This window comes from Emiliania huxleyi (assembly GCF_000372725.1).
Source record: "Emiliania huxleyi CCMP1516 unplaced genomic scaffold EMIHUscaffold_11, whole genome shotgun sequence".
NCBI lineage: Eukaryota > Haptophyta > Isochrysidales > Noelaerhabdaceae > Emiliania > Emiliania huxleyi.
The window spans coordinates 274,323-296,362 of NW_005201792.1; the positions used below are offsets into that span (position 1 = coordinate 274,323).

The 22,040-nt window shown below is 64.5% G+C and overlaps 8 protein-coding genes across 8 annotated transcripts; 4 read left to right on the plus strand and 4 right to left on the minus strand.

Moving 5' to 3' along the window:
* Nucleotides 1-3,697: 3,697 nt before the first annotated feature.
* EMIHUDRAFT_199941 (hypothetical protein) lies at nucleotides 3,698-5,055 on the minus strand (the record flags this gene model as incomplete). Its single annotated transcript, XM_005791845.1, has 3 exons — nucleotides 3,698-4,033; nucleotides 4,129-4,365; nucleotides 5,038-5,055. 3 exons carry the CDS (start codon nucleotides 5,053-5,055, stop codon nucleotides 3,698-3,700), a joined length of 591 nt encoding a protein of 196 aa, XP_005791902.1.
* A 282-nt stretch (nucleotides 5,056-5,337) lies between these two features.
* On the plus strand, nucleotides 5,338-7,535 carry EMIHUDRAFT_199942 (hypothetical protein; the record flags this gene model as incomplete). The annotated part of the gene is made up of 6 exons (XM_005791846.1): nucleotides 5,338-5,662; nucleotides 5,726-5,831; nucleotides 5,906-5,940; nucleotides 6,100-6,161; nucleotides 6,376-6,660; nucleotides 7,269-7,535. The coding sequence occupies 6 exons, from the start codon at nucleotides 5,338-5,340 to the stop codon at nucleotides 7,533-7,535; spliced, it is 1,080 nt and encodes a 359-aa protein (XP_005791903.1).
* A 2,248-nt stretch (nucleotides 7,536-9,783) lies between these two features.
* EMIHUDRAFT_46631 (hypothetical protein) lies at nucleotides 9,784-10,169 on the minus strand (the record flags this gene model as incomplete). Its single annotated transcript, XM_005791847.1, has 2 exons — nucleotides 9,784-9,984; nucleotides 10,080-10,169. Coding segments are annotated over 2 exons (291 nt in total), but the record flags the coding sequence as incomplete, so codon positions are not given.
* A 1,919-nt stretch (nucleotides 10,170-12,088) lies between these two features.
* EMIHUDRAFT_199945 (hypothetical protein) lies at nucleotides 12,089-14,456 on the plus strand (the record flags this gene model as incomplete). Its single annotated transcript, XM_005791848.1, has 6 exons — nucleotides 12,089-12,272; nucleotides 12,341-12,390; nucleotides 12,532-12,849; nucleotides 14,000-14,044; nucleotides 14,120-14,168; nucleotides 14,296-14,456. 6 exons carry the CDS (start codon nucleotides 12,089-12,091, stop codon nucleotides 14,454-14,456), a joined length of 807 nt encoding a protein of 268 aa, XP_005791905.1.
* A 359-nt stretch (nucleotides 14,457-14,815) lies between these two features.
* On the minus strand, nucleotides 14,816-16,393 carry EMIHUDRAFT_309114 (hypothetical protein; the record flags this gene model as incomplete). Its single annotated transcript, XM_005791849.1, has 1 exon — nucleotides 14,816-16,393. One exon carries the CDS (start codon nucleotides 16,391-16,393, stop codon nucleotides 14,816-14,818), a length of 1,578 nt encoding a protein of 525 aa, XP_005791906.1.
* Nucleotides 16,394-17,243: 850 nt separating this feature from the next.
* On the minus strand, nucleotides 17,244-18,745 carry EMIHUDRAFT_351411 (hypothetical protein). Its single transcript, XM_005791850.1, has 5 exons — nucleotides 18,664-18,745; nucleotides 18,295-18,540; nucleotides 17,959-18,055; nucleotides 17,813-17,867; nucleotides 17,244-17,638 (listed from the first exon to the last, which is right to left on the minus strand). The coding sequence occupies exons 1-5, from the start codon at nucleotides 18,734-18,736 to the stop codon at nucleotides 17,510-17,512; spliced, it is 600 nt and encodes a 199-aa protein (XP_005791907.1). The 5' UTR covers nucleotides 18,737-18,745; the 3' UTR covers nucleotides 17,244-17,509.
* A 1,097-nt stretch (nucleotides 18,746-19,842) lies between these two features.
* EMIHUDRAFT_97694 (hypothetical protein) lies at nucleotides 19,843-20,754 on the plus strand (the record flags this gene model as incomplete). The annotated part of the gene is made up of 1 exon (XM_005791851.1): nucleotides 19,843-20,754. The coding sequence occupies one exon, from the start codon at nucleotides 19,843-19,845 to the stop codon at nucleotides 20,752-20,754; it is 912 nt and encodes a 303-aa protein (XP_005791908.1).
* A 252-nt stretch (nucleotides 20,755-21,006) lies between these two features.
* Nucleotides 21,007-21,819, plus strand: EMIHUDRAFT_199949 (hypothetical protein; the record flags this gene model as incomplete). Its single annotated transcript, XM_005791852.1, has 1 exon — nucleotides 21,007-21,819. One exon carries the CDS (start codon nucleotides 21,007-21,009, stop codon nucleotides 21,817-21,819), a length of 813 nt encoding a protein of 270 aa, XP_005791909.1.
* Nucleotides 21,820-22,040: the final 221 nt, after the last annotated feature.

The window sequence follows — 22,040 nt, forward strand, 5'->3', positions numbered from 1 at the left end:
GCCTCCTGGGTCTGTCTCTCACACCCTCACTGTTGGCGTGTCGTGAGAGATCGCCAGAACGCGCAGCTTCTCGTCAGCGCCGCAGCAGGCGGAGCACGACGGCGGCGCGTCCGAAGAGGGCGGCGATAATCAGCGCGGTGCATCCGTCGATGGTCTGCTGGTTCACCTCCGCCCGTGCTGTATCGGCGTGTAGACCACATCCTCGTGGCCGTCGATGGCGGCTAGTATCAGCGCCGTCTTGCCCCTGCAGGTTGAGCTCCGCCCCGTGCTGAAGCAGTGCATCGACCACCCGCTCGTAGCCCTGGTCAGCGGCCCACATCAGCGCGGGCTCGCCTTCACTGTTCTGATGGTCGGTCGAACCGCCACGCCGCAGTCGAGCCAGGCCAGCACTGCCGCTTCGTCGCCCTCCCAAGTCGCGTCCAGGACCTCGTCGGGGACGGCGTCCACGCCCGAATCGCCCTCCACCGAATCGCCCTCCACCCCGTCCGAAGGGGGCGCGGCACTCGCTGCCGCCGCGTCGTCCCCGGTCGAGCCCGCCTCCACCGCTGCCCGCTCACCGCTCCCCGTCACCTCCCGGAGGTGCTGACGGAAGGCCTCGATGCACTCGGTGTGGCCCCCCTCCTTGGCCCTTTGCAGCGCCGTCCCTCCCGGAGTGCGCAGCGTCATGTCTGCGCCCGCACGCAGCAGCCGCAGCACGATGGCGGACCGGCCGCGGTAGACGGCACTCATGAGCGCAGTCCAGCCGGCACCGTTCTGCAGGTCGACCACCGCGCCACACTTCAGCAGCAGCTCGACCAGCTGTGCATGACCGTAGCCGGCTGCGATCATCAGGAGCGTACAGCCACTCCCACTGTCATCTCCCTCTGAGAGGGGAGGCAAATGCGGGGGAGCGGAGTCGGAGGGGGGGCGTCCTGGATGGATGTGAGGCAGTCGAGGCGGTTCTTACTGACCGCACTCCAAGTGCTCCAAGAGCTCTGGATGTGTGAGGTCACTGACTGCACTCCAAGTGCTCCAAGCGGTGCCTAGTGCTGCGCGAAGGCCCGGCCGGTGGTGAGCGTCCCTCCCGGTGTGGTCATGTGTGCTCAAGCACATGTACATGTTGTGCCTCTGTGTGTCTGTGTGTCTGCCCCTCGTTGTATGTGTGATGATTGTGTGAGGATTCCTCGTTCGTTCCCGCTCGTTTCCCCGCACCTGCACCTCCGACACAGCGACTCGGTCGCGTTTTTCTCTCGCGAGTCTCTATCTCGACACTCGCGAGGCTGAGGGTGTGGTGTGCGGACACGATACACGTCTGAGCACTGTGACTGAGCACTGAGGTCTGTCCGTCTGAGGTCGTATGTGCGTGGATGGTGCGGCAGAAAGAGACTGGCCGCCCATCTTTCCTAGGGGTGTCGAGGGGTGTCGAGGTGTCGAGTTTGGCACCTTGACACGGTCGAGCATGGTTTCAGCCTAGGGGGTGTCGAGGGGTGTCGAGGGGTGTCGAGGGGTGTCGAGTTGGTCGAGTTGGCATGGGGTGTCGAGGTGTCGAGTTGGTGTCGAGTTGGTGTCGAGGTTTGGTGTCGAGGTGTCGAGGCCAGGGCTCAGCCTGAAGATTTCAGGGCAGATCTCAGTCTCTAGTCCCGCCCTTGAGATCTCCCAAATCTTCGTCGAGACTTCAGCCACGAAATCTCAGTCTTCCCGTCGCTCGGTGTGAGTTTCTAGAGGAAACGCGTGAGATCTCAAATGGCGAAGATTCCTTTTCGCTTTGGGAGTTTGAGATTTCGATGAGGGGTGGGAGAGACTGAGACTGCAAGCAAGAGAGATTCCGTTTTCGATGCAGAATGCTGTGAACTTCCTCAACCTTCCAACGCCTTTACCTCGCACCGAAATCTACTGAGTAGGCCAGCGTGACTCGAGATTTGAGATTGAGACTGAAAGCAGCACGCTCGGCCTGCAATGCTTTGCGCCGCCGCCGCCGCCCATCTCGCCGCCGCCTGAGGCGGTTCTCCACGAAGCTGTGGCCGCTCGAGAGTGAGGATGAGATCGTCGTGCTTCTCCTCGGCATGGCCCGCTACCCAGTCGACACACCCGATCGCGCAGAGGTCATCGCTGCCGACATGCAAACAAAGCACGCGTCCACGACCATCAACGTCCTCGTCAGCAGCATCGAGAGCGAGGCGGGCATCAGCGCTCTCGTGGATCTTCTCGACCCCATGCGCTCCCATGAGCAGGAGAAGTCCACGCCGCTCCACCTGGTCCCTTGAGTTCTGCGCCGTCTGCGCTTTGCAAGGGCAGAAGGTGCGCCTTGTGGTCAGCGACGAGCCCGTCCGTCCAACCGTATACTGCACGCACGGGCGCTTTGACAGGCTCCTCTACTGCAAGCGCTGCCCAGATTGCCGCGCCAAGCACAACCTCTCATATGCCGAGGAGTCAACTCGGCTGGCTCAGGGCAAGCAGGTGCGGCGTATGACGGCGCGATGGATCGGACTCGCAAGTACGTCCAGCTGTCGCGAGACATCATCTTTGAGGGCGAGATGCTGTGGCGCCTCGACACGCAGATGCTCCACTCGCACACCGGCTTTGAGCCGTACGCCAAGGAGTGGACGACCTTTGCGGACGAGCCGCCGCAGCTGGTCGAGCCTTTGCGGATAGCGCTGTCCCTCTCATCTAATTCGGCGTAGACCGCGCGCGCAGCGCGCTCCGTGTTTGCAGACCGCCCTGGCGGACTCGTTTACACTTCCAAGCTCAAGCCAGGCGCCGCAGGCCATAAAGAGGAGCGCAGATTAAAATGGCGCCGCAGGCTCCCCGGGCCCCAAATCTCAATCTCAAATCTCAATCTCAAATCTCAGACCTCAGACCTCAATCTCACTGCAGGTCAAACCCACCCAACCCTTCTAGAAGCTTCGAGGCTCTTGTCTCAGTATTCACGCCGCAAATCTCCAAATCTCAGCTCTCAAATCTCTAGGTTGGAGGCCGTCCAAAATCTTCAGTCTCAAATCTTGAATCTCGAGCGAACTCGACCGCAGATTCCTTTTGGTGTGGGAAATCTCATTCTCCAAGTCTCTGGTCTCTAATCTCAAAGTCTCCCACCGGAGGCCGAGTGACTGAGCCGTCTCAAATCTCAAATCTCTGGTCTCAAATCTCTGGGTAGCACTGTAGACCCGAGTGGAGTCTTTCAAATCTTTAAGCTCTCAATCTCTAAAAAAGACTAGAGATTTCAATTACTCGTGCAGCGTAGCCCTTGTGTGCTCCGCCTTTCGTGGAGCACACAAGACCATGGGAGCGCGTGCTCGGCCGGCGGCCCCCCAACGCACGAGTATCAGGGTTCAGGTTATCGCCGATACCCTGATACTGACGTATACCCTCCTCTTACCTCTAACGGCTTTACGGCTCTACGGTCTACGCTCTAGCTCTACCGTCTTGCGTCTTCTACGCTCTAGACCTGTCTGCCGTCTCCTTTTCGTAATAAATAAATAAATAAAAACGGACACCTCTACTGTGAGATGGGTAAATAGGAACAGGTCCCCGCCCTTGCGATCTTTGTGCAGGGTTCTTTGTGGGTGTGGTCGGCGACTAGCCGGGGTCGTCCTCCCGTGCGTCCCGATGGCCGATGGGGGACTAGCACTATTCGTAATAAATATCCAGACGCTCTAAATAGTAAAAGAGAAATAAGCAGCTCGCCCCCGCTCTAGATCTCTCACCGCGTTCGGGCACCCCTTCAGCCAATCTTGCAGTGCTCTGTGTCACCCTGCGGCACAGCGGCGCGATAGGCCATGTACGTGTGCCAGGCAGTGGACACAAAGGCGGTCGCAAAGGGCCGTACGAGGGGCGGGATCACAGCGAAGGTGATCACGTCATAGGCCGGCCAGACGCGCAGGTCGGCTGAGAGGACCGACGGCATCTCGGCCGTCACCGTGCAGCAGCAGCGCGAGAGGCGGCACGCCAAGCCCTCGCCCGGCTGCGGCGATGGTTGCGCGTACCGTCGCCACAGCAGCGAGAAGTAGTTGCCCAAGGTGGAGAGGAGGCTGCAGGAGACAATCACCTTGGCGAGCACCTGAAGGGCGAGCACCAGAAGTTGAAGCGAAGAGACCACGAAACCTAACCACCCAACCACCGATGCTAGTTAATACACGCCTTGGCGGGCGAGACTCCGGGAAATAATCCTTCGGCGAGCTGATAAACAGATGGCAGCATGAAGCCGCCGTAGACAAAGCCAAGGCCGGCGGCCGACGCGATGCGCCGAGGCTGCACAAGGGGGACGGGCGCAGCCACGGCTCTGTCCGCCGACAGCGGCCCGATCCATCTGCGAGCAATCTGTAGCCTCCGCTCCATCTGCTGAGCGACGAGATCGCCGGTCGCAAATATGGCGACCGAAGCCAGAGCGTCCTGCGGCGTCAGCTGGATGTGCACGCCGTGCGCAGTGCCGGCGATGAGGCACAGCAGCATGTGACAGCGGGATCACGAGAGGAGGGATGGCGTTCGGCACGTGAGAATAATTCACGGCCTGCGCATCTGCCCCTCTTCTGGCTTCAAACGAGAGTGGACCTGAGCAACGGCTTCACAGGGCGGGATATGCTCGCAGTGGGAGTCAGAAATGTGGTCCTTGCGCGAGGAATGCTCGATAAACTCGAGGGACCAAAATACGCGGAGAGGAGAGCGGAGTTACGCAGAAAGGCGAGAGAAGCAGCGAGAGCAAGCAAGAGATCGGCAGACGACAGCGGCGTCTCAGAACGAGGCCGAGGAGAGCGATGAGTCAGGGGAAGAGAAAGCAGGAGAGAGAACGACGAGAGTGGGAAGAATGCGAGGTGGCATGAAGGTCGCTGCAAGAATCGGTGATAAACTGCGGAGAGAGATAGGAAGTGGTAGACGCCCGAGGGTGGGCGACGGCTAACACCACACTTCTCCCCTAAAATCCCTGTGTGGTGGCGGAGTACCGTCCTCCCATCCCTCCCTTGGGTTGGCTGTTTTCTTTCTTTCTTTCTTTTTCTGGCTTCATTGGGATGCGTAGGTCTGTCCGTCACATGCAGAGGCACCTCACCACCGAGGGTGCTTGGATACTGTACCGATCGCCGACATCGCGCGTCGCCCAATTTCTAGTGGAGGAGGCTCAGAAGGGCTAATGGGCTGCGATTTGCGGAGGACGACGCGTTTGGCAGCGCAGCCAGGTTTGGGGCTTCACCTACTTTCGCCTGCTGCAGTAAAGTGATATCCCCTGTCTTAAGGTCCGACCTGTGGGCACTGCCTGCGCTCGGCATCGAGCACACCTACTCGAGTACCCGGGTAGGTGGCAGGAGAACAAGAAACCCTCCGGCCGGTGGAGCGGTGGCGCGGTGCTCGTTGGTCCTTCCGGCCCCAATTATGTGCCTCTACGATGGCCTCCTGCCCCGCGCGCTCAGCATATTTGAGCTGCCGTCGCTGCGGTCGGGCCAACGCGGCATCGTCATCGGCATGGGCGGAGGCTGCGATGTGCTCGGTGCACTGGCCTTCGCGCAGGCGTGGGAGGCTCGGAGCCCGGGTGCTACAGTGCTCTTTGCCAACTGCGTTTCTCCGCGGCCGATGCCGAGCCACGAGCAGCTCGCACCGCACCTGTGGCGCTGCCCTCCGAACGTCGTCCCGCTGGCGGCAGGAGACGGGTGCTACGGCTCCACCCGCCTCGAGCAGAGCCTTCCGCGCGGCGCCGAAGGTGTCGCTTCCGGCTCGCCAGGGCGCCTCGCCTCGTGTCACCGACCGCCCTGCCGTCCCGCAGGCTCTCCCTTTCTGCTCGTGGTGCCGGAGGACGGGAAGGGGCCTTCTTCTGTGGAGGAGGTGACACGTGCAAACACCGGGGCTATCACCTCCTCGCTCGCTCGCCTGTGCGCTCCACTGGAGCCGCCAAGCAGCCCGCCGCAGCCCGCCTCACGCAGCCCGCCGTGGGACGCATCCCTAGGCGCGTCGACGCGATCCTCGCAGTCGACCTCGGAGGTGCCTCGGCTATGACGGGGGAGAGCTCTGAGTGAGACTCACTGCGCCCTCTGTCGGTCGACTTCGGCACACTGCACGGCGCTTGGGGAGGAGGCCCTCCCTTCGCACTGCACTCCCGCACGTTGCATCCCCGTTCGAGCCCCGCCTCGCTGCCCCCAGGAGACTCGCTGACGGGAGGCGTCGACTTTGCAAGCGACCCGGAGTGCGGCCGCGACAGGCAGGTGCTGCACGCGCTGCGCGCGAGTCGGATCCCGTGCGCGGCTCCCGCTCTCGCCCTTCTCCCTCGCCCAGACGCTCGTCCTCCCCGACCAACCCACCCTCCCACCCCTCTCGGCACTATGGCCCCCTCACGCCCATATGGCGCCGCCCGTGACGCCACACGCCGGAGCTCGCAGGTGCACCCACCTCGTCCTCGGACCCGGCTGCGATGGAGAGTCCGCCGTCGGCGCCATGCGCGCCGCCGTCCGCCACGTGGATGAGAGCGGCGCGCTTCTCGGCGTGGTGCCTCTCGCGCCGCTGCTGGAGCCGCTCTGCCGGCACTCCGCCCCGCTCGCGCCCAACCGCACGCCAAACATCATCAAGAGCGCGCTCGAGCGCGCCGCCGCGCCGCCCGAGGCTGCCGACGAGGGGGACGGCGAGGGGAGCGGCGCCGCGCGCCCCGACTTGTGCACAATCAATCGGCACGGAAACACAGCGCACGTCCCTTGGTCGTGGCTCACGGTTGCACTCGCGATCAAGCTCTCTGACGCATGAACATGTTTTGACTTCGTGGTGACGGTTTGTGCCTGCAGGTTGTGTTTTGTTTACTCTCCTGCCTCAAGGTTATCCAGGGGATGCTAGAGAAGCGTGCTGCTACCGCCAGGCGGTGACGCATGAACATGAACATGCACCTCCCATATCTCCGCCCCGCCCGGCAGTACGTAAACGTATATGCTGAGCCCTGGTCTGACAGCCTGGGACAGCAAACCCCGGACAGCGCATGACAGTGCCCGACAGCCTGACAGCGCTGACAGCACTTTCTCCGACAGTCTGACAGCACGTATCTGACAGCCTGACAGCAGAGCCTGACATCAGAGGCGTCCCGTCGCTGTCAGGCCCTAACGTGACAGCCTGACAGCTGCCCGACAGCCCGACAGCACACAGCGGCCTGACAGCAGCGCTGACAGCCCGACAGCCCGACCAGCCCGACAGCAGCACAGACCGTACTCAGGCCGTGCAGCCTCTTTCTTGTGTCCCATGAGGGTATAGCAAAACTATTACATGCAAAGACATGTGGATGTGGTCCGCGCCTTTGATTCTGTGGAGTCCGCGCCAACCTCTGTGCACAGACCGGCTTCTTCAAGCAGCCGTGCTTGCGCTTTCCTCTGGCTGACACCTATGTCCAGGGTGGCGCGTTGCTGGAGGAGCCGGGAGAGAAGGAGGATGATCCAAACAGCACACCCGATGCTGAGCCGGCCGAGCTGACCGCCATGGGCGCACAGGATGCTGCAGATGCCGAGGCCGTGCTGAACCAGCTGATGCGGACGGGCTGTTGTTTGTCCAGTAAAAGTTGGTGCAGTCATTGGCCGGGTATGCAACGTGACTGCACCTGCTAGTGACGGTACGCCCTGCGATGCTAGTGCACAGCAGCGGGGGGGACGGCGGCGGCGATGGCGGGGGAGGCGACGGCGGAGGCGGCGATGGCGGGGGAGGCGACGGCGGTGGAGGGGAAGGCGGAGGGGGGGAGGGGGGTGGGTAGCAGCCTGTGATTGCATCTGAGGAGGCGCAGCTCGTCTTGCCGACCTTGGTGGGCGTCTCACAGAGTTTGAACTTGCCCCTGTTGTTTGTCCAGTAAAAGTTGGTGCAGTCATTGGCCGGGTATGCAACGTGACTGCACTTGCTAGTGACGGTACGCCCTGCGATGCTAGTGCACAGCAGCGGGGGGGACGGCGGCGGCGACGGCGGGGGAGGCGACGGCGGAGGCGGCGATGGCGGGGGAGGAGACGGCGGTGGAGGGGAAGGCGGAGGGGGGGAGGGGGGTGGGTAGCAGCCTGTGATTGCATCTGAGGAGGCGCAGCTCGTCTTGCCGACCTTGGTGGGCGTCTCACAGAGTTTGAACTTGCCCTTGTTGTTTGTCCAGTAAAAGTTGGTGCAGTCATTGGCCGGGTATGCAACGTGACTGCACCTGCTAGTGACGGTACGCCCTGCGATGCTAGTGCACAGCAGCGGGGGGGACGGCGGCGGCGATGGCGGGGGTGGGGATGGCGGAGGCGGCGATGGCGGGGGAGGCGACGGCGGTGGAGGGGAAGGCGGAGGGGGGGAGGGGGGTGGGTAGCAGCCTGTGATTGCATCTGAGGAGGCGCAGCTCGTCTTGCCGACCTTGGTGGGCGTCTCACAGAGTTTGAACTGGCCCCTGTTGTTTGTCCAGTAAAAGTTGGTGCAGTCATTGGCCGGGTATGCAACGTGACTGCACTTGCTAGTGACGGTACGCCCTGCGATGCTAGTGCACAGCAGCGGGGGGGACGGCGGCGGCGACGGCGGGGGAGGCGACGGCGGAGGCGGCGATGGCGGGGGAGGCGACGGCGGTGGAGGGGAAGGCGGAGGGGGGGAGGGGGGTGGGTAGCAGCCTGTGATTGCATCTGAGGAGGCGCAGCTCGTCTTGCCGACCTTGGTGGGCGTCTCACAGAGTTTGAACTTGCCCTTGTTGTTTGTCCAGTAAAAGTTGGTGCAGTCATTGGCCGGGTATGCAACGTGACTGCACCTGCTAGTGACGGTACGCCCTGCGATGCTAGTGCACAGCAGCGGGGGGGACGGCGGCGGAGAGGGGGGTGGCGGCGAAGGCGGTGGCGGTGAAGGCGGTGGAGGCGAGGGCGGCGGCGGTGAGGGTGGTGGCGGCGACGGCGGCGGCGGCGAGGGTGGCGGCGGCGAAAATGGTAAGGTCGAGAGTTGCAGCAGGGCGCTCGCCAGCATAACCTGCATCTCGGCCGGTCCAACACGCGGCGCCGGGATTGGCTATCAACGTGTGGGGGAAGTGCCCGCCGAACGAGGGTGATTCGCGACCATCGGACGCACGACACAGCAACAGCAGACTCCGGGGTGGTCTCTGAGAACAATTGTCTCGCCCTCCCTCACTTGCGATCGTCGGCGATCCTTGGGGAGTCATAACGTACGTACGGTTCGCCCTCCAGCCTCCACCTCGCCCGCCTCTTGCGCCTACACTCGCCGTCGTGCGTCGATCCAGGATGTGGAATCTTACCGCGCGTCCCTCTGTCTCACAGCTCTTACACAGAGCAGCGCTGTCCACCGCGCCACTCCATCCACAGGACAAAAAACGAACAACCCCCACCCCCACCCCCCCACCACCACCACCGCGAAGCGCGGTGCAAAAGAAGGGGCGCTCAAAGTCGCCCACGCAAAATACGGCGCTCGCAAGTCCCGCTACCCACCTTGCGTGGTTGGCGCTGACTCGCGATCCCGTCCGATCCCGGCTCAGACAGCCTGTGGCTCGGTGGGCAGCGCCACCGTCAAGTCCTTCTCGATGGTCTCGATCGGCCAGGTTGCACCCGAGCTCGCCTTCCAGCGACTGACTGATGTGGCGGCCGTGGGCTTTAGGGGGGTCCCCGACTCCTCGGGCTGTCTGATGCGCTTTGGAGAGGGCGTGTTGTTGGCGTCGTAGCGAAAGCTAGCCCCAACCTCGACCGCGGCGGGCGTGCGTGGCCGGCGCGGCAGCGGCGAAAAGCACTCCTCAGTGCGGGTGGCCGCCAGCTGCAGCGTCGCGGCGGCCGCGGGCGTGGCCGTGGGCTTGGCTACCGGCTTGACCGCGGACTTGGTCGACCCTCCTCCCTCGCCCTGCTGCTGCTGCTGCTGCTTGAGAAGGCGTGAGCAGGTCGAGTACCAGCGGTTCTTGACCGAGTTGTCCGACCTGCCGGGGAGGCTCTTCGCAATCTCCGCCCAGCGCGTCCCGAGGCTGGCGTGGAGGCGGAGGATAACGGCGTCCTCGTCGGCCGTCCAACCCCCCTTTTTCAGCATCGGGTCGAGGTTGTTGCACCAGCGCTCGCGGCATTGCTGCGAAGGGCCAGCGGTGTGTGAGCTGATTCTTTCCTTACCCGGGGCATGTAGGCGGCGAGATACGGCAGAGGGCAATCCCTGCTATGGGGCACCTTGCCGGTGCGACCAGGAAGGACGGACGCAATACGGGCCCACTGCTTGCCGCCAAACTGCTTGACCAGCTCGGTGAGCTGCGCGTCCTCGCACGCGCTCCTGCGAGGTGGAGAAGCCAAGGCGGGAATAAGAAAATGCGGCTCTCGCAGACGAAGGTCATCGGTGCACGGGGGAGGAGCGCGCGCCATGGCCCCTTGATCGACTCTGACGGTGCCATCGTTCGCCACTGCTGGATGGGGCGATCGGTGCGTCCATCGAGCGACGCTACCACCTCGTCCCACCTGGCAGGGAGCACGGAGGAGGCGGGCATCCGAGGCAGAGTCGTGCATCCGAGGCTGGGAGGCGAAGCTAATGGCGGCAGTGACAGCGCCAGCAGCAGCGGCGTCTAGGAGGGTCAGACACTGGCCGAGAGATGTGTCTGACAGACGTCTTCAATCCGGCGTCGGGGTATACGGAAGCGTGCACCTTGCCCGGCCGCGGCTGTCTCGGCCGTCAAGCAGAGGGACGGCCATCTTGCTCGGGACAGGCGAGGGGGTCTTTAGAGCCGCCACTGTGGGAAGCTGCATAGGAGACGTCGAAATCACTCCGGCTGCGGCAATCGGCAGAAGACAGCCGGCATGACGGCGGAGCGACGCCTCGTCCAATGCCACTGCTGTCGAGGTGGCCAGGACAGGGCCTGCAACGGGGCGCGGCAGGCGGGAGGGTTGTGGAGGTACCGCGGAGATGGGCAGATCAAGGGGCTTGGCGGTCTGATGCGCGCGCGGCCCCGGGACGGCAATTGCTGCGCTGTGTCGTCTAGGGGCACGCACCTGGGAAGGGCTGCGGTGCGCGGCAGGCCTCCCCTGCACCAGACGCGCCGGTCGGTACCAGAGTGCCCCTCCTCAATGGAGAGAGAGACGAGATGTCAGACAGGATGCCAGCCGCGATCTCTTCCTGCTGCATCACCACGGCGGAGGCCTGGGCGAGCACCTCCATACCACCCTGCGCGTCAGCGGTTGCTGGCAAAACCGTCGCACCCGCTACCGTTTCGCCCCAAGTCAAGTCGGAAGAATCGTTGACTCGCGAATCGTCTTGACGGGATGAACGGGAGTCAGTTACTTCTTTTCATTGTTTAAATTCTTTTCAGTGCATCCGATGTAGCTCTAACGAAAACTGGGCCAGCAGTCACCTCCGGGTACGTTCTCTCTCCGGGTGCGTACGTACTTTTTTTAGCTTAAGGGGAGAAAAGGGAGGGAGGGAGAGCGGAGGTGTGTGTGTGTGTGTGTGTGTGTGTGTGTGTGTGTGTGTGTGTGTGTTCTCTATCTAGGTAGGCGCCAAAGAAAGGGCCTACTCGAGTACGTACGCGCGGCGTGCATCCCCGTCTTCACGTTTTTCGCGCGAGTACCCTCCCCTTCCAAATTGTCGTGCCGTGGGCGAATATGAGCCTGGTCGTGAGCGCCGCGGGCCTGCTGCGGTTCCTCTCGCTCGCTCGGCTCACCAGCCAGGCACGCAGGCAGGCGGCGGCAAGGAAGACCGCAGCGGCGCCCGGCGGCCAGCTAGGGCGCGGCGGCGCGCCTCTGCCGCCCAATCCCCTCGCCTTCCTCCGCGGGATGCCGAGTGGCGAGGTGCGCCGGACGGATGCGCGCGCGGTACCACCTCCTCTACCGCGACGACTTCGAGGCGCCGTCCGTCCGCAGTCCACTCAATCGCGCGCGAGCTGACGGCGGCGTTCCGGGACGGATGAGAGAGGAGGGCTGTCGCCTGTGCGGGTAAAAGGGTGGGCCGAACCTACGACTGTGAGAATAGTCACGAACGAAAGAGTCAATCACGACACATGTGTGACTCGCCTAGTTAGTGTGGAGACGCCATGTACCGTAGGGCCTTGTTGTCCTAGCACGGGAGTACCCGTGTGGACCGGAGGTAACAGCAGCAGGTTAGAAAGGTGAAGAACAGTCAGGCTCGGAGTACTCGGGACCCGGTGTTTCTCCTTCGGAGCTCTGTCAAGCTCGCGCTGGCGCTTTGCACGCGAATGGCCGCTCCGCTCTCCGACGAAGCCGACGACGAGTTCGAGGAGCGCAAGCAGGTCCAGAGGCGCCCCAAGGTGAGTAAAGGCGGCCGCTGCCAGCAAGACCCCGCTCTCGTCGCTCGCGTGTGTGCTCTCGCTTCGCCTCCGTCCTCCTGCTCCCTGGCGCAGATTGACGCGGCGCTGCACAGTGAGGGTGTGCGAGCCCTCACAGCCCCCGAGAACACTTCGCAAGCTCATTCGCGCCCCTCGGCGCAGGATTTCGCAACTCCAAAGGCACGGAGTGGCCCAACCGCTCCGACGGCATGGTGCTCCGCCGCATTCTCAGCACACACAACATAGCTGTGCCTCCTGAGCAGAGAGCGAGTGCCCCGGCCAAGATGAGGCGGAGGAGTGACAAGCCGTCCACGGCGGGCAAGCGCGCCAGAGTGGATCCGGCTCCGCGGCAGAGTCAGCGCGCACAGCTCGCATTTGGCTTTGACGCCGACTTCCACGAGGCTGCTGCGCCGGCAGGCACTGCCGAGGCCGGCGAGGCGAGCCCTGCACCGGCACACGTCCATCCCGCGCCAGCCACACTCGACACGGACACCGAGACGGCGGCGGCCGGCGACGCGGCTCGCGAGACGGAGGAGGCAGGGCGGACGGGCGGCGGGGTGGCGATCAGGCGGCCGTCTGCCGAGGAGAGCGACAGCGGCAACCCCTTTGGGAGGTTTGAATTTGTGGCAGAGGCGGCTGCGGTGGGGATGGATGCGACGGGGCGAGAGGCAGTGCGGCCGGCGGAGCTGGTGGTGGTGGAGGAGGCGGCGGAGGAGGCGGCGGTGGAGGAGATGGTGGAGGAGGCGGTGGAGGAGGCGGTGGCGGAGGCGGTGGCGGAGACGGTGGCGGTGGCGGAGCCAGCGGCGGAAGAGGAGCCGGGCGGCGAGGCGGTAATGGTGGAGGCAGTGGGAGGGGTGGCGGTGCCTGAGGTGCTGGCGGCGGCGGCGGCTGCGGCGCCTGCCATCACGGCTGCAGTCGAGGGCGTGGCTGAGGGAGACGTCGCTGCGGCCGAGAGGGCGGCTGGGAGGAACGAGGCGGAGGAGGAGGTGGAGGAGGAGGAGGACGCTCAGGACTCGTCGCAACAGGATTCCCCCATCTCCCGCGCACGGCGCTCGGCAGCGGCGCCTCAGCTGCAACCGCCGCCGCCGCAACTGGCGCAGCCGCCGCGATTGCTGCCGCCGCCGCCGCCGCCGCCGCCGCCGCCGCCGCCGCCGCCGCCGCCGCCGCCGCCGCCGCCGCCGCCGCCAGCTCCCACCGCTGCCGCCGCAACGGCTGCCGCTTCCCCGCAGAGCGACGCCACCTCGCCCTTTGAGCGGCTGATGCGCCCAGTCGGCCGCGGCCGCGGCGCGAGGCGCCGCTCGCTGCGCGCACCCCCGAGCGGGAGGAGAGCTCATCGAGAGGGGAGGGCGCGCCTTTTGCTGAATAGGCGGCGCTCCCAGGGCCGGGGCAGGGGGGCGGGGAGGCACGCCGGCGGCGCGGCGGCAGCGGCAAGACCGGTGCGGGCCGAGCGACTCCGCCCGCGCCTCTTCAGACGCACCCCGACACGCGGCTTCGCTCTCCCGCAGAGGCTTTCGCTCTCCTGCAGGCGCGGCGGCCTGCCTCTCCAACTTCGAGTGCGAGCGACGTGGCGCACGACGGAGGAGCGCACCCGGGCTCCGCCGCTCTCACCGCCGGGGGGTGCAGGGGTGGGAGTGCGAGCGCGCGGGGCTGCTCGTAGGCCGCTGCACGCTCTGCTCGCTGCCGTGGCACCGGAGCGGATCGCACCAGGCGAGAGAGACATCGCGCGCACACTCCACGCACCGCCGCCCCCACGCACCGCCGCCCGCCAAACCGCCGCGCGCCCGATCGACGTGCTCTCGCCCTCACCCTCGGGGCTCGCAGGCGTGCACCCTGCCGTGCGGCCACCTGTTTGGGCTCTCGTGCATCGTGGCCGAGCTGCGGCGGCGCAGGGAGACGCCACGCGAGCGGAGGGAGAGGAGCGAGTGTCCCATCTGCCGGCAGGGGGCGGTGGAGCAGCAGGTGCGGCGGGTCTTTGTGACCGCCGAGGCGGGTAGCGACGAGCTGCAGCAGCGGCGACGGCGCGCATCCCACGCGAAGATGCGCGAAGCGGCCACCTCCGATTGCGCGCTGAGCCTCTGTCGCTCCCCGGCCGCACAGGCGCGAGGAGCTAGACGCAGAGCTGCTGCGGGAGGAGGAGCTCCGCAGGCTGGCGGCAGAGCGTCGCGACAAGGCCGAGAGGCGGCTGGCGGAACTGCAGGCCGTCGCTGTCGCACAACCGGGGGCGACCGCAGGTGCGCTGAGCACACCGCCACCGGTCGCGGTCCTTGTCACCTCATGAGAGAGGATGGACACCTCTGAGAAGTTTTTGCTTGTGTTTGTTAAAGAGAAGACCACACAGCAGCGACTGACATACAACCCCGCCGCACGGCAATCACACAGAACCACACAGAGCCTCACGAGTGCACACAGCTCAGAGGACAGCGAGCTCAGTGCAACACCCGCGAGCTCGCACTCTACTCTCTAGAGAGACACTACTCACTAGAGAGAGAGAGAGAGAGACCGCTCACAAGACAGACCCGCCACTATGTACACTGAGAGGAGAAACGCTGCACGTTCACGTTGTTCGGGTGAGCAATATACAGAATAGCGCGAGTGCATGCTGTGCTGCTGCTACTAATGATGGTGCGATTCCATAACCTACTCATCAAGCGAGCAGCCCAGTGACGCCTCGATGGCGGCGTCCGGATGCTGCTGCTGTTGAAACACGTCATAGACGCCGAGGACAGAGCCAGTGCAGCCGATGGCGACCAACGCGATGGCGACGACCACATCCAAGGCGTTCTTGCGCAGCGTCGCCCCCCAGCCGCCGTTGGCTGACGCCCCCGGCGACTCGGCGCGCCCCATGCTCTCCAGCCCCGCGGCGACGGAGCGGTCGAGCGTGACCGCGACCGACGCGTTCGGGTTGAGCTTGAGGAAGAAGAGGCCGGGCAGAATAAAGCCCAGGAGGGAGAAGCCCACCGCGCCCGAGAGAGAGATCATCGCGTCCACCGCGGGGATGAGCACGCAGGCGATCGCGATCAGCGCCACCACCACGCCACGGAGAACAGGCCAAGCGGCCGAGTAGTCGCCACGCCCGAGAATGGCCGGCTCAATGACACCCCACACGGGGTTCATCTGCAGCGCGAAGGTGCAGCCGAGCACCACGGCAAGCACGATTTGCGCGTTCGCCTTGGCCGGGCCCTCCGGGAACGACTTGAGGATGGTTCCCTCGACGCTGCTTCCGAAGGCGAGGTAGCCGAGGGCGCCGACGCAGACATAGATGACGACGCCGCACGAGTAGGCGCCGCCGACCACCCAGCGGAAGGCGCGGTCGGTGTACCGGCGCACGACGGTCGAGGAGGTGCCCGGCGGCGCATCCTCAGCCATCGACTCGCCAATGGATGCGTAGATGCTCATAGCGGTGCCCATGCCCTCAAACGCAAAGACGGCCGGGCCGAACCAGGCGCCGAAGCCGCTCCAGGTGGCCATCGCGATTGGCTCGGCGGCGCCAGGGTGGCAGATCGGAGAGATGCCAGCGATGTCGCCGTTCTTTGCGGCGCACTGCAGCTGGTCAGCCGTGAGCGATGCATTTGCAGCGGAGCAGTCCAGAGCCTCGGAAGAGTACGCGACGAGGAGCGCGATGATGTAGATGTAGGTGATCAGCCCGACGAGGGAGAGGATGGCGACCGAGCTGAGCTTGCGGATCATCGACACCAGGGTGAGGAGAACCCACGTCACAGCGAGCGCGTGCAGGTGGCTCAGGGCGGCGTGCTGCATGATGGTCTCAACGATAAAGTCATAGTAAGCCGCGCTGAGGCCGAGCTGGGCGATGAGCAAGCTGCTGATGATGCTCACGACGCCGAGCCGGCCATACGCCGCCCGTCCAATACGTTCCCACACGCCAACCTCGTCGCCTCCGGAACCGCGCTCGCACACCTTGGCGTTGCAGCGCACCGCGAAAATGATGGCGGCAGACGTGCCATATCCCGCCAACGCTATGCCGACCACGGACGCGAGGAGTCCAAATTTAGAGGTCGCGTGTGGCAGGGTGAGGACGCCTGCCCCTACCATTGTCTTCAGCAGGTTGGCAAAGGCGCGGAACGTGCTACCCGTCCACACCGTCAGCGGAGCGCTCGGCAGCGGCTCCTTTGTTTTAGCGGCACTCTTGGAGTCTCGTGTCGTCGTGATAGCGGTGAGGGGCTCGGGCTCGGGCTCGGTCAGGGCGACCACCTCCATCACGACGGGCTCGGGAAAAGGCGACATGGCAAAGAGGACTTGGAGATGGACAAGGGCGTGTATCACGTCCTTGGAAACAGCTTGGATATACCCCCTCCCGGCCCCAACAGGCGATACTTGGCTATCGCACTGTTGACGCTAAGGCCGAGTAGCCGGTGTTCACAGAGCTCTGTGAACACCGGCGAGAGAATTTTTCTCTCGACGATTTCTGCGAAGACACGTTCAAAACACTCGGTCGGTGTCGAAACACCTCTCCGACGCGCTCGACTATAATCTCCTTGGAAACAGCTCCACCCCCTCCCGGGCTTTGAAAGGGTGTTCCCGACGGCGCGGCGTTAGTGGCGTCGGATGCGCTTCACCTTCCAGATTCCGTATAGCTTGTTATTGATTACGCTCTGATCTGCTTCGTGTCGGCCTGCTCCTTCCTTTTCCTTTTCCATGTGAGCTGAGGGGCGGCCGGCGGACCGCAGCTGCAGGCAGATTTTATATACGCGTGGGAGAAGTTTGTTCGTTGAATCGTCGTTGTTACCCGAAGTCGGTGCCGAGCGCAGGCGGTGCCCACAGGTTGCTGACAGGTATTTTCCATGTATGCAATGGTTCGTTTACTAACTTTTATAACGACAAACGGACGAGAGCACTTGGAGAAAGCCCGCATTTTTTTCCCGCGGGTCGCGCCGAGTTCATGCCGATCGCTCAACCCACATCCGATCATATGACATATCGCGCCCTCCGCGACCCCGCGTGCGGCGTGGGAACTCAGTCAGCGCTCAGCGTCAGCCCTCAGCGGACAGCGCATGCTCGAGCGTCGAGGCGCTTTGAAAATGGAAGATGTCTGAGATCTAACACTACCGAGCGCGAGAGGCCGAGAGCGCTCAAGGAGGCGCTGCACGCGCCGTGGCCTGAGCCACGGCGCCACGGCCCACGCGCCGCGCCGTGAATACTCGTTCGCGAGAGCCACAGTGTACAGCGCCCAGTGTGAGCCCCGAGCGGGTACGACGCGCGTGTCCTAGCCCCACCCATCTCCGCCACACTCGCCCACGCCGCCCCAGCCTCCTCCGCCACGACACCTCACTCTCCCAGCTCCCACTCCGCCCTAGGTGTATTTGCGCCGGCGGCTCAGACCTTCTTGGCCATGGAGGGCATCATGTCGTCGCGCTTCTCGCGCACAAAGGAGAAGGCGGAGAGCAGCCCGCTCTTCTGCTTGACGCCGCCGCCCTCCGAGTAGACCTCGTCCGCCAGGCCGGCCTGGCGGGGCGCCGGCGGCGGGGGGGAGCGGCTCAGAGTGCGACCGCAGTCACGCGGGACATGCCGCACCGCAGCGCGACGGGCGAGGGGAGGGTCGCGGGCGGGTTCGGGGACGGGTACGGAGGCGAGCGGCCGAGAGGGTGGCTGGGCGGGGCGAGGCTCTAGTCTCCGCGCCTGCGTGTTTGGCAGCCGCGCCTCGTTGACCGAGAGGGAGATGAAGAAGCCAAACCTGCGCGGGCGCGCGGGCGGTGGGCGGTGCAATGCGGCATGGTTGGTGTGGTATGGTGCGGGTGGCGCTTGGTGTGCGGTGTGCTGCGCACGGGACAAGCCAGACGTTGAACAGGAAGAAGCAGAGGACGTGAGCTAGCTGGTGGTAGTGGGCGAGGAAGTGGGTGCCCCAGAGGTAGTGCGAGACGCCTGCGCACGGGCGAGTCCGCGAGGGCCAGGCCCGCTCAGTCGCGGTCGGCCGAGGGGCTACGGCGGAGCAGGTGCGGCGGAGCAGGTGGTGCGGTGGAGCAGGTGCGGCGGAGCAGGTGCGGCGGAGCAGGTGCGGCGGAGCAGGTGCGGAGCAGGTGCGGAGCAGGTGCGGCGGAGTAGGTGCGGAGGAGTAGGTGCGGCGGAGAGGTGCGGCGGAGCAGGTGCGGCGTAGCGGGCACCGAAGAGGCTGAGCGAGGTGAGGAAGGCTGGAGAGGCGATCCGGAGGAGCGGGTAGCTCTGGTGGAGCCAGAGGTAGGCGATGTGGTTGGCGAAGCCGGCAGCGAGCGCGACGTACGGCAGGTGCGGCTCGAGCGCGAGCAGCAAGATGTGGACTATCAAGACAGCGGCGATGGCACACGAGAGGAGGCGGCGCGTCAGGGCGTTGTACTCCTCCGCAAGCTCGGCGAGGTAGTAGAGGCCGCAGGCTGCGTGCGGAGAGCCGGGTAAAGGCGCTTGCCGCCCGATCCGCCACTACCAGCGGCGCTGTGCAAGGCAAGACTAGAGGCAGGCACTGAGCGGTGGCAGCGGACTGTACGGGATGCGCGCACCGAGACAGATCGCCACAAAGATGAGAAAGAGATAGCCGCTGACGTAGACGAGGCCAGTGAAGACGAGACCCATGGCAAATTCGACGGCAGCGAAGTGTGCGAGGCAAGCAAGTGTGCGAGGCAAGCTGGCGTGGCGCCGCGCCACCTCACAACAGTCAAAAAAACCAGCTATTTTTCTTTTTGAAAACTAAGAAATCCGCCTACAGGCAGTGAGGAGTTTCAGCGAGTATGCTCACCAATATGGAGCCGAGCCTACCTTCGAGGCGTGGTGCTACGTCATGGCCCGCCCTGGGTTCAAATACGACGCGGCGTTCATGATCTCGGCGCTGGTGGACAACCGAGCGGTCGTCGTCTACCCGACGGGCAAGGGGGGGTTGAGGCTCCCATCGTCTACACGGCGGACCCGACCTCCTGCCGAGGAGCCCGCCAGCCGCCAGCCGCCACCTCGCCCTCGACCGGGACTCGGAGCATGAGAGAGAGAGATTTTTAGATTTGTCGGAGCTTGTGTTGTTTGTTTTTGTTTGCATGTGGTGACGCTGCTGCAGCAGAACGGCACCTGGGCCGACGAGCCAGCCCTGGCGCCGCGCCACCTCACAACAGTCAACAAGAAAAAAATCGTCTGCGTTTTATTTTTGACGTCCTCGCAGGAACCGGTCGAAGTTTTCTTTTTTATAATGCGTCTTCTCCTTTCGCCTGCGGAAACGACCAGGGACCCCATTAGAGAGAGATTTTTGAAGACCAACAAGAAATCACGACTCTCACAGTGATTTGGGCTCGGCAGCTTGTTCGCCCTCAGCCGAAGCTGGGGCTCGGCAGCTTACTTCGGCGTCGCGTGCGACATTTTTTGCTGGTCGCGCGCCACCCCTTCTGCGCAGCAACACCTTAAACTTCATGGCCCTCCAAATTCGGGTCGGAGCGTAGGCCGTAGCGGAGTGGGCCCCGAGTTTGAAAAGGGCGACGGACGCTTGCGTCCTAGCCTCCAACAACGCCTCCCCGGCGCAGAGGGCCGCCCGGAGGGACGCTCAACCGCCCCAACCGCCCCACGCCACGTCGCTTGCGGCGGTACGCTCGCTTTGTTTAGTTTTTTTTTCTTTCCCCTTCACGTGGCATAAATTTTTTTGCTGGTGCAGCGCGAGCGGCGCGGCGTGCGCACGAGCGGCCACCATCGGGTGTGGGTATATGCTCATCCTGCTCACGCACATGAGCGTGCTGCCAAAGCCGCTGCCGGCGAGCGGGCTCACCAAGGGAAGTACAGTTATCCCGACGATCGCAAGGCGAGACGGCGGCAACGTCGAGCAGATGCTTCGGAAGCGGGAGGAGATGCTGTCGGCAGGCCTCTACCCGGGAGTCGACTATCTGATTGAGGACGTGTCGACACAGGGTGGTGGCGTCGTGGTGAGCGTGCGCCCGGCCTACGACCTGGTCAAGAAGCTGGAGCGCAGCGACTGGCCTGTGTCGGTGCCGTTCAGCCTCGCTCCCCGCTGGTACACGCCGCGAGCGTACAACACGCTAGTCGCCTCCTTCGCGGCACTCATCGCGGTCGGATGGCTGGCGGTCGGCGCGCTCCTCGCCTCCGCCCTCACGCTCTCGGTCGTGCCGAGCGACTCGATGCTGCCGGCGGTGCAGCGTCGCGACGTGCTTCTCGTCGACAAGGTGTCGCCGCGCCTCGGCTGGCGGCCCGAGTCCGGCGAGCTCGTCCTCTTCCGCCCGCCCGACGCGCTGCGGGAGATTGTCCGCCGCCAGTCCGCCGCTGCCGGCGGCGGCGAGGGGCGGGGAGAGGCCCTCTTCCTCAAGCGAATCGCGGCGCGCGGCGGCGACGCGGCCTCGCCGCCCGAGGTGGAGGTCTTCCCCGACGGCGCGGCGACCATAGACGGGCGGCGCATCCGGAGCGCGGTGGCGGCAGACAGCCCCGTCGCGCGCTTCGTCGCGCCCACGCGCTTCTCCCTTGCTGACGACGCTTACGTCGTCCTCGGAGACAACGAGGCGGTGAGTGTCGACTCGCGCTGCTGGGGCCCGCTGCGGCAGCGGGAGGTGGCCGGGAGGCCGCTGCTCAGGGTGCTGCCGCCCGGCCGGTTCGGCGTCGTGAAGTGAGGGCCGGACGCGGCTTGGCCTACGTGCGGCTGGCGGGCAGCCTGCGGGTGGTAGCGGTGCTGTGCGCGGCAGCAGCGCCAGCAGTCGTGCCGTTTATTTTAGATTATATGAAATGCGATTGCTTGCACAAGAAGACATGAACGGACTCGACGTGAAAGACCGAAAAAGAATCGGCAAAACAAGAATCGCTTTTTTCCGCATTTTTTCGCGCATTTTACGTCCCGCCTCCGCGTCACTTGGGGCCGACCGTCAATGCGCGTGGCAATCGCTGGCCTTGGCGCCGTCGGCCTGCCCGTCGCCAGGGAGCTGTTCCGTGGGAGCATCCCGGGGATGTCGCTTGCCGCCATGAGCGCGAGCACAGAGGCGAGTGCTCGCTCGAAAGCCGCGTTGGCCGGTCTCACCGACGTTGCTGTGCTCACTGCATCAGAGCTGGCTGCGCACGCAGATGTCGTGGTCGAGGCGCTGCCGCCGTCATTGTTCCTCGACGTTGCGCAGCCAACGCTGGCGGCGGGCAAGACGCTACTCGTCCTGAGCGTGACGCAGCTGCTTCTGGAGTACGAGGTGCTTCAAAAGCTAGCCGCCAGTTCAGGCGGCAGAATCCTCGTCCCGAGTGGTGCTCTCTGCGGCTTGGACGCAGTCAAGGCGGCCACAGAGGGTGGGAATGTGACGTCGGTCGTGATGCAAACGCGCAAGCCACCCGCGTCGCTCGCAAATGCGCCGTTTGTGCGTGAGCAAGGGCTGAACCTGTCAGAGCTCGCTGAACCGCAGCGCCTCTATGCTGGAAGCGTGAGCGACGCGGCCCAGCGATTCCCTGCCAACGTCAACGTCGCCGTCGCACTCTCCTTGGCGGGTATCGGACCGGATCGCACGAAGTACGAGCTCTGGGCCGATCCGGGAGTCGAGCGGAACACGCACACCTTTGCGGTGAAGTCTGCAGAGAGCAACTTTGAGGTTCGAATTGCGGGCGTTCCAACTGAGAGCAACCCGGCTACGGGCGCGCTGACACCGCTCTCTGCCATGGCCACGCTCCGAGGGCTCGTCTCGACAGTGCGAGTGGGTACATGATCGTGACGAGCGCCTCACCGGCCCCCCCCCGCGCGTACATTTTGCGAAACCAGCGGCTCGGCGCTGCACTGGAGCGTAGATGACGCCAAAAAAGGCATGGCCACTAAGACTCTCCATCACTCCGACGCGCTCGATCATACACTCCCTCTCGGCGTCTCGCACTCAAGCAGGCTGAAGGATGGTCGCGCCCGCCCTACGGGCACAAAACGCCGCCGCCTTTC

Bases quoted from the DNA above. Each gene is read 5' to 3' on its own strand.
- EMIHUDRAFT_351411 (XM_005791850.1), bottom strand. From the start codon at position 18,736: ATGGGTCTCGTCTTCACTGGCCTCGTCTACGTCAGCGGCTATCTCTTT. The intron at 18,541-18,663 runs GTGCGCGCATCC...CTCCGCACGCAG, and splicing joins CTTTGTGGCGATCTGTCTCG to CCTGCGGCCTCTACTACCTC. The intron at 18,056-18,294 runs GTGCCCGCTACG...GCCCGTGCGCAG, and splicing joins CACCTCGCTCAGCCTCTTCG to GCGTCTCGCACTACCTCTGG.